The sequence below is a fragment of the Ptychodera flava genome, chromosome 2 (assembly GCF_041260155.1).
Source record: "Ptychodera flava strain L36383 chromosome 2, AS_Pfla_20210202, whole genome shotgun sequence".
NCBI classification, from domain to species: Eukaryota; Metazoa; Hemichordata; class Enteropneusta; family Ptychoderidae; genus Ptychodera; species Ptychodera flava.
Window position 1 is genome coordinate 590,415 of NC_091929.1, and position 18,828 is coordinate 609,242.

Consider the following 18,828-nt stretch of genomic DNA (forward strand, 5'->3'; position numbering starts at 1 on the left):
CGTACGAACCAGAAGAGACAAATACATTATGGTTCAAACACTCAACACTTGACGGGAACTTGAAAAAGTTTACAGTTGAGTCGTTCACATTCTTGCCGCTGTCACAGCCACCAAAAGAACAACGTTTTTCCATTGTGAAGGAGAACACTGTCCTGATCATGTAAGCGGAAACCCTAGAAGTTATGCCCCGTAGCGAGCTTGGGGAGGTGTGAAATACTTTACTTCCCGTTATGAGATACGGCGTCGGGCAAACTTCGGAAAGCTGGAAAAAGGCGACTGGAGAGGGTCAGGGGACACGCCCGCATTGCATTTTTCTTTTGCCATATTTCATAATCACGCGCGCTAAACGAAGAAAGAAATGAATGTAACTGTTTTATAGACCATCAACTGTATTTCTGTGATTTTGCAACATTGGCATTTAATCAGACGTTTGTGAAAATCTAAACGATGAAATATGAAATATGTGTGGAGTGTGGAAATCTGATATTTCAAATCAGCCATCCTGCATACTTCTAACATTCATCAAAACCACATTTCTGTTGGACAACTCATAAAACAGTCCAAAATGCAGGATTGGTGTACCTTCCAAAACTATACATATGAAAGACCAGTGTTGGAAACTGGCCAAAATATTTGCCAGACATCAGGACTGGTAACTTTTAAAACTTGCCTGTCCTGCCAGAAAGTTGCCTGTCCTGAATTTTTGACAAATCCATTCATTCAAAATACACAAAACCATTATGTACTTCAAACTGTAAACAACTTTATTGTCAACCTGAATTCCACTGTTTGAAATGAATTCTAATCCGGACTTGAATACAAAATTTCTACAATAACAATGATTTCATCATGGATCTGTGCATGGTCTGACATGAGTCAAGCACAGATTACATCAAGTCAGTGTCACTACCAACATCACTTTCCAGGAGATCAGAAAAGTCTGATTCATAATTAGAGTCCAGTCCCTGTCCTGCTTCAAATGACTGTGTATCTCCTTCAGCCTCTGCCCCCTGCTCCACAGGCATGTCAGATGCATGCTGAGCATCGTCTTCTGCTTCCACTGCCTCATTAGAGTCTGCCATGATAACATTCAACTTCTTTCTGTGTCTCACATCCATGAAATTAGGTTTCCTGAGATGATGGTGATTCCACTGCTGAATTGCAGGCATAGGATTGAAGGATGATACTGAAGGGGAATGCAGCTGAATTGTCATCAGCATTGACATTGTGGTACTTTTAAGTTTGTTTCTGTAGCTTGTTTTGGTGACTTTCATCTGAGAGAAACCTCTCTCACATTCTGATGTTCCAGCTGGTAAAGATAGTATGAGATCTACCAGACCAAGGACGTTTGGATACTGAGTATGGAAGAGCCGGTTGATTGTTTGCCAGGTCATGCTATGAATATTGAAACTGAAATAAAAAGAAAAGATTGTTTTTATATGTGCCATCTATTAGCTGTGTGGGCAAGCTTAACTCTCAGCATGTCAACATTTTGTAGAACTAAAAGACACAAAAAGTAGTGGATACACAGAATAAAAATACTAAAAATGGCAGTCAAAATTACAGCTATTGTATCTGTGCCAAAATTAGCTAAACTAAGCTGAGCTGTGAAGTGCAGTTTTTCATTATGATGTCACTAACTCATTTTTTAAATTCTCTGGGACTACACATATCATTTCACCGGTATATACAGTGTACCTGTCAGTGTTGTATAAAGCCTGTTTGAGACTGGTCCACTCCAACTCAGCAGCTGACACATCTATACCTGCTTCACTGAGATTGTGATGGTAGTGGTCAATAAATGCTGCCAGTAAATGATCACCAAAATCTGAAATATAATATTTGAATTGTGGTTACAAGTATCTGTATATAAAAAAATCGAAAAATATGTTACATAATTAATTTATACAACAATTTATTTTTGGTAAAATGCCAGTCACATACCAATTGCATCATCATAAGTAGCAGGCCATGAAGTCACATCTGCAAGTTTTGTACACTCAAGCACCCCTTTATCTGTATCTTGAAACCTAGTCTCTAGGGCTTTTACCAATCCTTGGACAACCTTAGAAACATTGTTGTCAATTTCTGTGGATGACTGACTTCCAGTAAGCCTCTCCCCTTCAAATACTCCATCATTGCTATCTAAGGAAGCTTGCAATTTTCTCTGCTCTGGTCCTGATCTGAAAAAACACCACATATATTTCTAACTACGTCTACATCTACCACCAGCTATCAGACTATACCAACCATGATACATCTGTTACATGTACATGTATGATTTAAATTTTAAAGCAGTTTTTAATGAATACTAAATTGTAATTACCTATTTTCAAATTTCTTGATGTGTTTTGCTGTTGCCTTAAGTTGTTCATGTACCTGGTAAATGCACGTCTGTCGCTGCTGTAGGAACATTGACAACTTCACAATGACAGCCGGGATGTCATTAACGAAATGAGCAAACAACAGGACCGTCCGTGACCGTAACTTTCCCATCAGGAACTTTGCTTTGGGCTGTGCTGCAAACTGAGTGCGTGTCGTGGCAACCTTGATAAAAAAGACAAATAATGGATTCAAATCAATGATTAAAATATTCAGTCTGTTTATGCTACCTGACAATACCGGCTATGAAGTTTATTTTTGTACATTTTTGACAAATAAATCTGTCGAAAACAGTAATACATTTACCTGACTTAAGTGTCGCATCAGTGCTGGGTATGCTTTGATCATATTCTGGAGAGCTCTCTGTGTGTGACCAATCCAGCGTGTACCACCAACACGTGTCGGCATGATGACCTGCTTATCCAAGGCTTGGAATGCCTCCTTCAAGCCACCAGTCTGCTTTGGACTTTTATGGAAGAACTTGAAGAGTTGGTCAAGTAAGTCATAGACTTGCTTGAAGTGACTGGACGTTTTCATTGCATCTTTGAATGCCAATTCCACCCGATGTGACATGCATTTTAAAATTATGATAGACTGATTGACATTTCTCTGAAAAATGCTGATGACACCATTGACATGACCAGTATTGACACTTGCTCCATCTCCAATGAAGCCGACTACTTTCTTCATAATTTCATCTTGTGTTATGTTGGGGAATATCAATGCTTTCTGGATGGCAGTATATATTCCCTGAGCATTCCCACTTTCACATGCCACCATACCAAGGAAATTGCAATGTGTGACTCCTCCAGTAGCAAAATGCACGTATACTACTTCATTTTCCACTACTGATACATCTGTTGACCCGTCAGACATAATGGAGATGAATGTTGCATGCTTCTTGCAGTTTGCCCTCTATTTCACTATGCACCACTTCAGATATTGCTACCATGAATTCTTTGCAGCTGTGATTATTTCTGTAAGTTTGTCCGATGTCCACCTTTTTTTTTTCAACAACTTCGCACATCCACACAAAATCTGACACAGGTCTGGAATGTTTTACAAGAGCATGTGTATTTCTGAAAAGTGAGCTTATATCCAATCTCGCTACTGTTTTTCCGTTCAACTTCTCTAAGATTTTATCAGCCGGCATTTGTTTGGACGGTGGCGCATTTCTGGCATCGTAAATAGACTGAGCCTCTCTGTGGCCAAGTGATGTCTCATGACCTGTCAATGAATCATGACGCAAATCGGAGGAGCCTGTCACAAACTGTCCTTTTGCGTACTTACGGTACTTATCTGCCGGCTTCCGTCCCGACAGTGGACTGTAGATCGCTCTGCATACCTTACAGTAAAGTTTGGTATCATCAGTGATCAGCCAAGCAAACTCTGTCTTCCAAGACGCGATGACTTTCCTTTTCCGTTTCGTCCTATCGTACGCATTGTTGGCTTCCTTCCGTCTTTATTTTTCTTTTGGGGAGGTTCTATGCCAAGGAATCGACTCAGCATTGTGTTTACGTGATACAAACCCGTGCCGTTGTTGTACTTGTACTGACTCATGGTACTTGTGCTGGAGGACGCATGTGCACTGGCTGATATCGCGCAAATCTCGCTTAGTGTGAGATTTACTAGTATGAGCGACTTCCTGTTTACCCGTGTTTACTTGCTCGCTTGCATTGCGTTCCGTGGTCACACAGTTGAACAGTTTCAGTAGCATAAGCGCGTCGAAGTCAGACGTATTGGTATACTACATTTCGTTTATTTTACACAACATCTAGAAGAAGCTGATCGATGAGATTACTGGGTATGCCGTATGGGCTACTATCGAGAGCCCAACACACGGACGTGGAAGTACGATTTTCCACCCGTCCGACTGAAAAGTTACCCGTCTCGGACGGGAGGACGGGCGCAGTTTCCAACGCTGGAAAGACCCCTAAAAATAAATTAGCTAAAAAGGGGGTTAGCAATTTCCCAAAACTATCTAACCAATACTCTGTTTAACTCCATTTTTACAAATTGGAACCTTACAAATTGGAACCTTGAACACAATCTGAATATCTGTACCAAATATCAATGCAGTCCATTCATTGGTTTTTAACTTTTTTTCGTTTACGGAAAATTTTCACTGTCCGACGTCAACTCAACCCATCATAATAACATGATTAAAGATGCAAGCAGCGTTGGTGGGGCCCAAGCGGTTGCCATGGTTGAAAGTAATTGCACTGATGGTACTATGTGCAAATTTTGAGCGTCCATGTGTCTCATGTGTAGAGAAATCTTTAGACTACATGTAGTTGTTAACACATGTGAAAATATATTTAAAAGCTCACGCATCTTAATTCTCATTTAAAATGATTTTGAAAAGTATGCTTGATAGAGAGAGAGGCGAACCAGTATTTTAAGTCAAATTGATGTACACCATCATAGCTCACTCTGTAAATTTACCATGTGTCATATGTGTTGACAAATCCTTGAACTAGTTGTTATACATGAAAATTTTGTGTCAAAGATCGTTTTTCCCCATTTCCCATTTACATATTTTTGAAAAGTGTGTGTCATAGACAAACGGGAAATAGCATTACAATAAATTTCCACTGATTGTGTGGTCACTTGTCAGCCATACAGACTGATGTGATGACAAAAAAATAAAAAGTTTGTTTTTCATCCTCGTGTGCATCAATTCAGATCCGCCGCGTCAACCTTTTTTCTGCTCATGAGGAAATGAATAAAAAAAACTGACATGACATGACAATAGTGCATGTATAAAACAGAACAATAAACAAAATAATTGACACTAACATTCAATTCAGAACTGTACACATATGTCACTCTTATGTTACTCTGTCAGAGCTGTGCAAATGCTGCACTAAAATTCAAACCGCAGAACTGTGCTGTACACCCTTAAAGCTAGTGGCACACTCTACTAAGTACTTCTGAGGCAGTATATTTGACAACGTCATCCTGGCATACAAAAGCTGGTCGCTGAAGTTCCCACACACAAGGGGCCAAGGTTAGGGTTCGGAAAAATGCTAGCTGACTTTGACAGCGGGCATTGCATTCTGCCGTGCTGTCTTTGACTTTCAAGTGTGCAATATAACATACATCACTGATCGATCTTCTGACTGACGAGGTTTTACACTGCAGCCTTGTGAACATTGGGGCGACTTAACTGATTCAAATGCCTTTCGCAAACTTGAAAGTACTCGCACAAAGTGTGAAAGTGCGAGTTTCAAGTATAGGATGTGTTGGTCATGTAATATTTTGTTAAAAAACCTTAACACTGATACATGAACCTGTGTACCAAAGAATCAGAACTCTAGCTCCAGTTTGAAGGCCAGAATTAGATATGTGCATAATGAATGAGGTATGGAAACATGCTAGGGTCATAGGTCAAGTTTATCCTCAAAATTTGGAGATCTAGCTTTGCAAAGAATTTACGGAAGAAGAAGAGGAAAAAGAAGAAGAAGAAGAAGTGATCCTGAGTAAATACAATAGGGGACAAGCCCCATAGGGCTTTGTCCCCTAAATATTGAACTCCAGTAAAACCAATAGGGGCCCAAGCCGAAAACCAATAGGGGCCCAGCTGGTAGGCTTGGGCCCTAAAAAGAGGAAGAAGAGGAAGTAGTAGAACTTGAGCAATAACAATAGGGTCCAAGCCGGTCGGCTTGGACCCTGTTAAAAAACAGAGAGACAGCATTTGTCAAACCAAGACTAGTGTTTTTAAACTGTGTAAAAATATTTTCAACTTAAAATAGAATTAAACTGACTTAAAGTTGTAAAACAGTTGACATTTTGTGATCAGACACAATGAGTTTCATTTTGACATCAGACGTTGACACTGCAGTTTACCTTATCAATAAGCCTGACCCTTCCACCAAGCAAAGTATCTTCATCTTCAGATGTACCAACTGCTGTGTGGATAAACACTCCACCCTTCTCAAAAACAATCTGACGGTAAAACAAGAAAATAATTAATTTGAAAATTTGTACAATTTTTAAAAAAATACCGCAATTATACGGTGTCGCTCAAATTTGATCAGAATTGGTACATACCAAGATCAACAATAAGTGTTATTTCTATCTGTTCAGTGCAGGAAAATTATACGTTGATGTTATGACAATTTCTGCACAGTACGACCAGAAAAATACCGCAATTATACGGTGTCGCTCAAATTTGATCAGAATTGGTATATACCAGGATGGGTTACCAATGATCAACAATAAATGTTGTTTCTATCTGTTCAGTGGAGGAAAATTCTACGTTGATGTTATGACAATTTCTGCACAGTACAACAAGAAAAACAACAAGAAATATTTAAACCAGAAAAACAAGAATGACAAAAGTAATTAAGGTCTGAAACTTTAGGTACTGGAGGTCAACTTTAGCAACATGCATAGCAGAAACAAGCCCCTCTTAGTTTAGTATAAACGGTCTTCCCCATTTACTGTCTATGGTTGCTGCTGGTCTGTTACACTGGTATGCAGATAAGAATGGATAGTGAAATTGATCTAAATAATAATAATAATAATATTAATATTATTAATTTCTTGAAAAAAACGCTTTCCATGTAAACACATCTCAAAGCGCTGTACATAACTTGATAAAAAGTGAAAAGGCATTTAAAATGTATGATATAAAAAGTCATTCGGTGAATAAAAAAGTTTTAAGGTTTGATTTAAAAATGTTAAAATTCTCACTGCAACGGAGTAAAATAGGCAGCCTGTTCCACAACCTTGGAGCACTTGTAGAAAATGACCTGTCTCCATAAAAAGCCGTGTTAACAATAGGCTGATAAAGTGTATAAGCTCCATCTGTAAAAGAGCGAAGAGTGCGGCCAGAAGAGCGAATTTGTAAAAGCTCTCTTAGGTACGAAGGAGCCATATTATTTAAAACTTTGTAAGTCAAACAAATTATTTTAAATTCAACCCGTTTTTCTATAGGGAGCCAGTGCAATCTCTTAAGTAATGGTGTAACATGTTCTGTTTTCCTTGTTTTAGTGATTAACCGTGCAGCGGCATTCTGAATAGCCTGTAACTTATTAATTTGATAATTTGGCAGTCCATAAAGAAGACTGTTACAGTAGTCGAGCCTTGAAGTAACAAAAGCGTGGACTAATTTTTCTGTTGATCCCTGGTCTAAAATATTTCGGATTTTACTAATCTCCATAAAGCAAAAGACGCTGTTTTACACAAATTTGCAACATGGTATGTCATGGTCATTGAAGCATCAAATGTGACACCAAGGTCATACACTGTAGATGATGAATGCACACTGACACCTCCAACTTGTACATCGCACTCTCGTGGTTGGTTACCATTACCAAACTTAGAGGAGAATCTTATAACTTCAGTCTTACTGTCGTTAAGTACAAGCATGTTATCATGCATCCACTGACAAATCTCACTGACACAGTTCTCAATTTGTTCACTTGGTACACAATCACGCTGTTGCCACACTTGTGTAATTGGTTTGTAAAGTTGTTCCAAAACTTGCCTCAGAAGTTGCACTGACTTGTTATAACTGCGGTGAAAATCAAAGAGCTTTTATGGACCCATAATAAACACACACCAGGGAGTACACTTTGAAGTGCACTTCACATACACAGACTCATATTACATTTCTCATATGATGCTTTGAGTTACATTCTATCACAGCCAAGTCAGAGTCTGGTTGTCATTATAATCTTGTTGCCTTTGCATTGTAGAAGTTCTTTGGCAAAAAAATCATGATTTACAGGAAAAGAGGTGTACATACGCCAGAAGTAATAAGTGAGAAAGTTGTCGAAATGTACAGGGATAGTAGTCAGGAAATCTTTACCCTGCACACACACACACATATTCAGTGTCTACTTTATTGCTTTATATCAACAATTACAGCAGAAGCCTACTGTGAAACAACACTATCATCGGTCTTTAGTTTGCCGCAACTCAACTAAAGTTACCAATCCTGTAGTAAATTTTGAAACAACTTCACAAACCAATTACACAAGTGTGATAACATTTAGATCAATTTCACTGTCCATTCTTATCTGCATACAACATTAATATGTAACAGTTCATAAACAGTGACAGGAAATGAGTCAAGATCAGTAGAGTTTGCCTGTTTCTCACTGCCACCACTCCTGCACACTTGCAGTATTTCCCTTTTTCTTACCTCATTTGCACATTTTTGACACTGATGTGTTCATTTGAACAAATTCACATCTAAACCCCTGCATCTACCTGTACACCAAATACTGAGATGGTAGCTTTGGCGGTATGGGAGCCTTTGTGTGTGACGGACATACATCCGCACATACCCACAAATATACAGACATACAGACATGCAAATCAGATGCAAATGAACAGATTCAGCTTATACGATAACCTCACATTGGTACACCAAATGTGAGCTAAAAACAACAAGAAATATTTAAACCAGAAAATTAAGAATGACAAAAGTAAATAAGGTCTGAAACATTAGGTACTGAAGGTCAACTTTAGCAACATGCATAGCAGAGAATCTTTCAACCATGCCGGGATGTACAAAAATAGACATCCATGGTTTCAGCAGATCTGTTAATATGTCACAGTTCATAAACAATGACAGGAAATGACCAATTAGCTGTTTCAGTTACTGCTACCACTCCCAAACATAATAGGTACCATGCATACAAATAGGTTAAAGGTCAAAATCCTCTTATTCAGATGTATGTGTGGGCTGATTCAGTTCACTGCCACCACTCCAGCACACTTGCAGTATTTCCCTTTTTCTTACCTCATTTGCACATTTTTGACACTGATGTGTTCATTTGAACAAATTCACATCTCCACCCCTACATCTACCTTTACACCAAATACTGAGACGGTAGCTTTGGCGGTACGCGAGCCTTTGTGTGTGACGGACATACATCCGCACATACATACCCACAAATATACAGACATACAGACGCCACTCAGACTCATCATATAAGCTCTTTTTGGTATTTATATATAAAACCAAATATGAGCCAAAAATACCGTCAAGGACAGTGTGCTCATATTTGGTTTGAATCGGTCCATTCAAGAAATATTTAAACCAGAAAAAAAGAATTACAAAAGTAAACAAGTCATCGTTGATGACACAGTCCCCACTTGTTAATGGGTACTTTGATTACAAGTCCTCAGAGAGGATAGAGTCCCAGGGTTTTACATGACGCGCATTTCTGCGTCCTTTACGCATAAAACCGGACCGAGGACCCCTCAAAAACTAAACTACGCGTCCTTCGGACGCAGAAATATCTGTTGCTGGTGTATATCTCGCGAAGCCGTTGAACACGTAAAACACATCCCAGTAAACCTTACCGACCCCATACTTTAATAGAATGCTCCGTAGTGCATTGGCCTCCACTGTTTGATGACCAATGGTACCCGCGGAAACAAATTTTCAAAATGTAAACTGATTCTTAATTGGTCGATTTCTTGTTTGCGGCGATCAATACATGTTTATATGCATCATGGCGGGTCGTGTCAAATACCCAAAACAAGCCGATCTGCGAAAGTTTTTCGACAGCCGCAGCAACCAGCACGATGTAGGTTTGGTCGAGGCCGAAACAGCAGCTACGCCATGCGATACTGATACATCAGATCCCCGGCCAAGTCAGCAAAATTACGAACATTCAACAGAAGTTGGCTCAATAGATTTAAATGGCTTCGATATTCTGAAGAGCGAAACGTCATGGAATGCGATGTATGTTTGAAATCGAATGTTACATGCCCGTTCACGGAAGGTTGTTCTAATTTTCAACATTCAACTCTCACTCGTCATCAGGACTCGAAAAGTCATCTCACAAGTGTTAAAATCCTAAGCTTGAGGTCACAATTTACTACCGCTCGCAAATCTGCAGAGGACCGGCAGGTGCAGGGTAAACGAACTCGAGGCGTACGCTGCACAATTACGTACTGTTTATCTGATCGCTAAACGTGACCTTCCATGCGATGTATTCACTGACATCATGCATCTACAGAATCTGAACGGCTTAGACATTGAATATTACAAACTTCCGCTGATAGTTATGGAGTTTGAAGAGTGTATTCAACGTGTGATCGAGAAGTCCCTGATGATAGCATACATGCAAGTGATTTCATCGGTATAATGTTGGATGAGACTTGTGACATACATAACCGTTCATAAGAAACTTGCCATATGTTCGATATATTCAGAATGGCGAGGCGAATGTTTCTTTCCTCGGTAACCAGCAAATTGCCACTGCTGCAGGGATCGAAAACGCCTTGATTGAATTTTTGACTAGGAAAGAAATCTGTGACGCGGCCGTAGACAAAATATATGGACTGGAACAGACGGGGCGGCCGTAATGACCGGTCGTTTGAACGGGTTGGGTGCAAAATTAAAAGCCAGAAATCCCAACCTTGTTCAAGTGCATTGTGTTGCACATCGATTGAATCTTGCTGCTTCTCAAGCAGGCAGAGATATTGAATATTGCAAAGAATATCATAATATAATCCATTCATTGTATAAATACTTTAATGACTCTAGTGTGAGATATGACAAACTTAGAGAAATTCAAACTCTGTTGAATGGAAAGGCGAAACAAATTACTGAGCCTACATCTGTTCGCTGGTTGTCGGTTGAATCAGCTGTCAAGATGATTTTCATCAATTTTGAGCCAATTGCCTTGGCACTTGCAAGTGACAAAAAAAGGGGGAAAGGCTGATGGGCTGTTGAAATTTGTCTCCAATTCATTGTTTCTGCTATTCACTGCCTTATTGATTGATGTCCTTACTGTGATTGGAATTTTGAGCCTTACATTTCAGAAAGATTCTGTCAACCTATCCCATATCAAAAAAAGTGTTCAGTCTATTAGGGACACATTGAATACAATGACTAATGATTCACACACTGTCAGAGAAGTCTTTAATGATTTGGGTGATGTTCCTGGCAATGGTCAGAAAAACACATACAAAAACATTAAATCACTTACAATCAGCCACTCAGACAGAGCTTCTGTAGTGTACGAGAAAATTATATCAACAAACTACTGCAGAATTTAGATTGCAGATTTCCAGATGATGAGATGCATATTCTGGAATGTTTTGATGTAATTCTAAACCCACACAGATATCCTGAAAATTTGGCCAACCTACCTGACTATGGGGTCAACCAGCTTGATCAACTGTTGAATCATCATAACAATACACCAGGTATTGATGCTGATAGAGCTAGGGCACACTTTCTGTTTACAAACACTTCACAAGATCTCATAGGGACGCACTGAATTTTGATATGTATATCAAGCTGTTGCTAACTGATTTACAGAGGAGTATCCTGATCTTGCCATTCTTGCTAAAATTGCTCTTTTCATACCAGTGTCCTCTGCCCCATGTGAGAGGGGCTTTTCAGTACAAAATGCCATCAAACAGAGGGCACGAAATAGACTCAATCCTCAAAGGCTTAATAGACTAATGTTCATCAAACTGGTTGGCCCCATCACAGATGATTTTGACTTCATAAACAATGCTAGGTTATTTGCTGAAGGAGCTGCTGGCAGAGTGTGAACTCAACCTACTGGACTTGCTGGGTGAATGCCATTTCAGAGTATGAAATTACTTACCTTCTTGTCAATTTGACAAATTTGAATACTTGTTCAAATTTCACAACTTTGTGAACTTGTCATTAAAGTTATGAGATCATTTCAATTATGAATAGTGTTCTTTGAATTGATCAATGAGGGACCTCAGTATGAACTAGAATTTTCATGTAAGAATAATTTTAAGAAATGCGCAACCATTTGCCGTGTGTTATAACACTAATTGAACACAGTGAAGACCATGGCATGGATAAACAATAAAATATTCTTTTGAAATAAATTGGGACCCCCATATTTTGATGTAGGACTCCCATTTTCTAACACCAGGGGTCCCAGGGACTCTCAAAAGTAAAAAAGTGATGTAAAACCCTGGAGCCCTCTTCATTAATTAGGTCTGTGATAAAAATACTTTGATACAGATGGCGCTCAATGGCCAAGAATGAGTTCCATGGTGATGAAAACATAAAACCAATGTAGGCCACCATCCTAAAGTTCATTAAATGAGTCAACTAGGAATTAATCAACAGGATGTTGCAAAACATTTTGGCATACATCCTAACACTAACAGATATCACCAGTACCATATTTCATAAAGTTTGATGCGGTATTTACAACACTATGAGATCAACATCTGTATCAAGTTTCATCAAATTTGATGTTGTATTAATTTGTGGATATATCACTCTAATTAGGAAAGTTCATTACATATGCAATTACAAATTAATTAAAATGACACTGATAAATGTCTTTTTCAATGTTAAAGCAATGTGAGCTTAACATCTGTACAAAGTTTCATGAAATTTGATGCAGTATTTCTTGACATATCAGCCTAATTACGAAAATTCAATAATAGACATGATACTGCTACATGACATGAAACAAATTGATGAGCATATGCATGAAACAGGTCAATGTCCTTGTACCAACTTTGAATGATACTGGTCGAAATATGTCTGAGTTATGGCTCTGTACATGAGAAAATCATAACAAAATCGCCGTCATGGAGCGATATTTGATCTTACTGTTTAAAAACATAGGGCCAAAGTCCCTGAAGCTACTATAGACATGGATACAAAATTAAGTATTTCCTGACTGTATGAAATTATCTCACTAAGGTCATCCTAGGGACATGTAAACCAAATATTAAAGCTGTCTGACCAGCGGTTTTGAAAAAACAAGCGACTCAACAGTTGACAGAGCTCTGCTGTGTTATGTAGAGAATAACCTTTTGTGGCACATGTATTGATGAAGGTGGATATCTTTGATAGCTCATTTCAGGATGGCCTGACCAAAATGGAAATAAATTCCGTAAAAATACAGATTTGCATATTTCATCAGACTATATTAGGCTATAATAGCAAATAAACGAGAGTTAATTACATTCTAATTGAAGTAAACAAGACTTGCTGAAATCAAGATTTACGTCATAAAAAAACAGCATATCTGTCAGGTTATAAAGAATCTTGAGCTGGTTATCTTTTAATATATTATTTTCATCCTATTAAGGTAGCGACTCAGTTTCATTGTCACTTATTTTCAATCCTCATTTTCACAAAGAAGACGTGGTCACACACCCGACATGTGGTACTTTTTTATCTGCTCGGTCACCGAAGAGTTCAGAAAATTTGTTAGTTTTTCAAAAACAGTGCGCATACGGCTGTTTTACTCAAAAACACGTGTTTTTTAGTTTTTTTACTCAAAAAAGTGTAAGTACAAATCTCCAATCGGCCTTGGTGATCTGTTTACGGCAATCGACGGCTGGGTATACTGGGCAAAAAACCGTGTCCCGGATTTTTGAAATTCGCTTTTGTTTTCGCACAATGCACCTTCAAAGTGTCAACTTGACGTTTTTTGCATAAATTATCGGCCTTTGTTCACGTTTGTCAGGATATCTTCACTTCCAGGCCCTTTATCGGAAATCTGAGACACATTCTTTCAGATATATTCATTCACTGTCCACAGGTGAAAAATCAGGCTAGTCTGTCCAGGCGCCGCCGACTTATACTTATTTGAATAATGTACGCACTGCCAAAAACGGAACTGAGAAAATCGACGATTTGTGTAAACGACCTATGCGTCACACATTGTGACCAAGAAGTCCGACTCGCGCACTATTTTCTGCGAATTTTCTTATACCAGGAATAAGTTGAAATATTTAGAGTCAGTTTTGGGAATTTTGAATATGTTTAGGATTGCAGATCGTGTGAAAATAGAAAGAAATACACTAAACTGGCAAATGCTTAGTGCCAGCAGTGGGTGGTATTTACACAACAAACACAGAGGGTACTTAGCGATTTAATCCATTTTTGGAACGTTTAACTAGCATATTAACTGTATACTGTTAACTCAACGGTTACAATCTGGTTACCAGTGTTCACAGTCAAGACGAAGACGTCGAAACTTGTGTAAAAAAGTCTATCAGATCGAGACCTGTGTGCTGTCGTCGCGCGATCGCGTCGGGCATTCACTTGTTCTTGACTCAAGTTGTCTACTTCCTGTCTCGCGATCGGCAATTTATGCATCTGATTTTTGTACTTTTTTGTTTCCATTGCAAACGAAGTCTCGCAACACAAATTGGCAAATAATGTACAAACACGATGATCTGGACTTTTTTCTGACTTCCGACCGCCATCTTGGCCTCATAAAGTTTACGTTTGCTGGTTGAGTGCGTCAGGATCATGGTTCAATCTTAAGAAAATACTCATTTTATGTTATTCGACACCAATGTTTCCAAATTTAAAAATACCGTCAAGGACACTATGTGCTCACATTCGGTTTGATTGGTCCATTCGAGAAATATTTAAACCAGGAAAAACAAGAATGACAAAAGCAAATAAGGTCTCCAACTTAGGTACTGGAGGTCATCTTTAGGAACATGCATATCAACGTCTATAGCAATGGGAGAAGCAGATCCTAAATACATAAGCAAATGTCAACAACAAAAAACAGAGAAGGTTTGATAAAAAGAAAAGGTGGGAGTGGGCAAAAAATGCACAAGGGATCTGGTAAAAAAGTAATGCTACATCATTGATCTTCTAAACCCTACCCCCTCCTGCATATCAAATGTTCCACCCCTTGGTATTACATAAGACCAAATGACAGGAAGTATATTTACAACCTTGGAGATTTTTAATTAATGCCATGAGTGTTATCATTCTAATGTAAACAGCACTTAAGTTAGTTACAGATAGTGAAATGCCTTCCACTGTGGGTGGTGATTACAACATCTGGAATTATCCTGGATCCAAATTTCTCATCAGTTTTTGTATGTCTTACATAGAAAAGTTGCAAAAATTGGTCCAAAATGAAAAAAATCACCTCAGCTTTGTTTTCTGGATCAAATTTTCCTACAAATTGGTATCAAATATGACAAAATTATGTTAACAGCCTTCAAAATTGTCTCACAACATATCCTGGGTTAGTATAGGTCATTTAAGGTCACAAACTGAGAAAAGTACCTAAAATATACAAATTTTGGGGTTTCCCAACACTTTGAGCAGGAAATTTATCTAATAACATCTTTCGGGACTTAATACCGAATTACAAAGCTATCAAACAAGGGACTTTATACCAAATTACAAAGCTATCAAACAAGTAATTGTTGAGATAAAGTTTTCTTGACCAAAAATGACAATATTGTCTTACAAATACAATTTTTATATTTCAGGACAATTTCCACATATCTAACTATTGTCATCTCTGTACGTCTGTGTACGAAATATGAAAGCTGTCTGTCTAGGGGTTTTAAAAAGGAAACACTGTCTAAGATTTTTTGACCAAAAATGACAAAATTGCACAAAAATAGTAATTTTCCCAATTTTGTCATAATTTCAACAAATTAGAAGAGAAACACCCTTGCAAAGAGACAACCAAAATTTGAGAGCGATTGGGCCGGCGGTTTCAGAGAAGAAGAATTTTTACTGAAAATGAGAAAAATAGCGTCAATGACACTGTAGCTCCCATCCTGGACTATTTAGTGTTGTTCTCTGGTCAGATATTTGAACATGTGTGAAAGGGATAAAGTGCATGAAGTGAAAATACTTAAATGAAATGTACTGGAGACGTGAAATATGTTTAATGTAATTATTCAGAATATAAAATGGAAAAAATACAGAATTAGATATATCGAATACTGTGATACAACCATTAACTCAACAAGTCATTTACAATGACATAGTCCCCACTTGTAATAGGAGTATTAGTCTTGATGGGGCAGGAAAATGTGGTCATTAAGAAGTATCACTGGAGTGTATATGTTGAGATCTATGGGCACATAGGTCTATGTTGTTGTTCCCAATTTGAAACACATGAGGCATGTCTAAGTTATGGTTCTAAATCGGGAAAAAGATCAGACCTCTAGCAGTATTGGCCAGCCAATAAATACATATGCGCATTATAAATGAGGTACAAGATGTGACATCTTAAGGTCTAATATCCTATCAAAATTGGAGGGTATAGAATTTGTGGTTACTGAATATGCATATATATGTATATCAAGGTCAAAGGTCATCGAGGTCACATGACATTTTGAAAAAAAAAATTATATTGCTAATTAATCCCTATATGCCAAAAAATCAGATCTCTAGCTCTATTCGCTTGCCCAGAATTAGATGTGTACATAATTAATGAGGTAAAGCGTGTGTTGTCATAAGGTCTCCCATCCTACTAAATACAAAGGACATAGCACTTGTGGTTACTTATTTATTGACATAAACATATATTTTAGGTAAAGGTCATCGAGGTCACATGACATTTGGTCAAAAAATTTCTCTCCTATAGTTATCCCTATATACCAAAAATCAGACATCCAGCTCTATTGGCTCGCTCAGAATGAGATATGCGCATAATTATTGAGGTACAGTATGTGGCGTCATAAGGTGTCCAATCATACCAAACATGAAGGGTGTAGCGCTTGTGGTTACCGAGTTATGGAAAAATATGTATATTTGAGGTCAAAGGTCACCGAGGTCACGTGACATTTTGTCAAAAAAATTGTTTTGCTAAGTTATCCCTATATACCAAAAATCAGACCTCTAGCTCTATTGGCTCGCTCAAAATTAGATATGCACATAATTAATGAGGTACAATATGTGGCGTCATAAGGTGTCCCATCATACCATACATGAAGGCTGTAGCACTTGTGGTTACTGAGTTATGGACAAATATGTATATTTGAGGTCAAAGGTCACCGAGGTCACGTGACATTTTGTCAACAAAATTGTATTGCTAAGTTATCCCTATATACCAAAAATCAGACCTCTAGCTCTATTGGCTCGCTCAAAATTAGATATGCACATAATTAATGAGGTACAATATGTGGCGTCATAAGGTGTCCCATCATACCATACATGAAGGCTGTAGCACTTGTGGTTACTGAGTTATGGACAAATATGTATATTTGAGGTCAAAGGTCACCAAGGTCACGTGACATTTTGTCAAAAAAATTGTATTGCTAAGTTATCCCTATATACCAAAAATCAGACCTCTAGCTCTATTGGCTCGCTCAAAATTAGATATGTGCATAATTAATGAGGTACAATATGTGGCGTCATAAGGTGTCCCATCATACCATACATGAAAGCTGTAGCACTTGTGGTTACTGAGTTATGGACAAATATGTATATTTGAGGTCAAAGGTCACCGAGGTCACGTGACATTTTGTCAAAAAAATTGTTTTGCTAAGTTATCCCTATATACCAAAAATCAGACCTCTAGCTCTATTGGCTCGCTCAAAATTAGATATGCACATAATTAATGAGGTACAATATGTGGCGTCATAAGGTGTCCCATCATACCATACATGAAGGCTGTAGCACTTGTGGTTACTGAGTTATGGACAAATATGTATATTTGAGGTCAAAGGTCACCGAGGTCACGTGACATTTTGTCAAAATATCCGAGATATCTGCGTGAACGGATGGACTCACGGATGGACGAACAGACGGACATGACCCAATCTATAAGCTCACTGGACTTCAGCCGTGGGGACTAAAAATTGTGTCACTGCATCCTTTTTGCAATATGAATACAATGAGAAACTAAATTTTTATTTTTCGTGGCCTTATACATGGGAGTCTATGGAGATCTGCCTTATACATGGGAGTCTATGGACGTGTAAACTAAAAATATGCAAATTTCACCACGATTTGCCCAAATTTGGGAACGGTCACTCCTATGCACTTCCATACCAAGTTTCAAATCAATCGGACTTGTGGTTTCAGAGCAGGAGATTTTTTGACCAAAATGGGAGAAAATTACAAAAAAATTCATGAAAAATAGCAAGTCCAAGATACTGACCCAAGATGTGCACAATCATTTCATGTCAGCCCAAAGTACTTACATGCTAATTTTTCATGTAATCTGCTCAGTGGTTATTGAGTTTTTTCAATTTTGACTGTTTTTACATTTTTTCACTTAATTTGCATATTTTTGGCAATGACAACTTCATTTGAACAAAATCTCATCTACAGCCCATCATCCATGTACACACCAAATATCAAGATGAAATGTACAGCGGTTTTGGAGTTTTTGATGTTGACGGACAGACATACAGACATACAGACATACAGACACACAGACATACAGACATACAGACATACATACATACAGACATTTCCCTAGCCTATAAGAATAGCTTCCATTGCCATATATACATATGGCTATGGGAGCTAAAAATCACAAAAAAATTCAGCAAAAATACAAAATTAAGGATATCTTCACAATATTCATAAAACTGTATAAGGTTAATCTAAGGTACTTGCACACAAATTTTCAAAGCAATAAAAAAAGCGGTTCTTGAGTTATTAATTCTTTACCATTTTCACATTTTGTAAGCTCATTTGCATAATTTTGGCAATGCAGACTTCATTTGAACAAAATC

The 18,828-nt window shown here is 38.0% G+C and overlaps 2 protein-coding genes across 2 annotated transcripts in view; both read right to left on the reverse strand.

Annotated features, from left to right (window-relative positions):
• Nucleotides 1-18,828, reverse strand: part of LOC139151121 (TBC1 domain family member 15-like) — a 202,030-nt gene that overhangs the window by 143,510 nt on the left and 39,692 nt on the right. The window contains exon 2 of the mRNA XM_070723677.1: nt 6,232-6,330. Coding sequence (XP_070579778.1) covers nt 6,232-6,330 — 99 coding nt within the window. The remainder of the gene's footprint in view (nt 1-6,231; nt 6,331-18,828) is intronic.
• Nucleotides 739-3,659, reverse strand: LOC139151155 (zinc finger protein 862-like). Its single transcript, XM_070723744.1, has 5 exons — nt 2,689-3,659; nt 2,327-2,547; nt 1,945-2,183; nt 1,699-1,828; nt 739-1,410 (listed from the first exon to the last, which is right to left on the reverse strand). Exons 1-5 carry the CDS (start codon nt 3,256-3,258, stop codon nt 888-890), a joined length of 1,683 nt encoding a protein of 560 aa, XP_070579845.1. The 5' UTR covers nt 3,259-3,659; the 3' UTR covers nt 739-887.

Coding starts and splice junctions, on each gene's coding strand:
- LOC139151155 (XM_070723744.1), bottom strand. CDS start 3,258: ATGTCTGACGGGTCAACAGATGTATCAGTAGTGGAAAATGAAGTAGTA. Junction 2,548..2,688: donor TGATGCGACACTTAAGTCAG/GTAAATGTATTA, acceptor TTTTTTATCAAG/GTTGCCACGACACGCACTCA. Junction 1,829..1,944: donor TACTTATGATGATGCAATTG/GTATGTGACTGG, acceptor ATTATATTTCAG/ATTTTGGTGATCATTTACTG.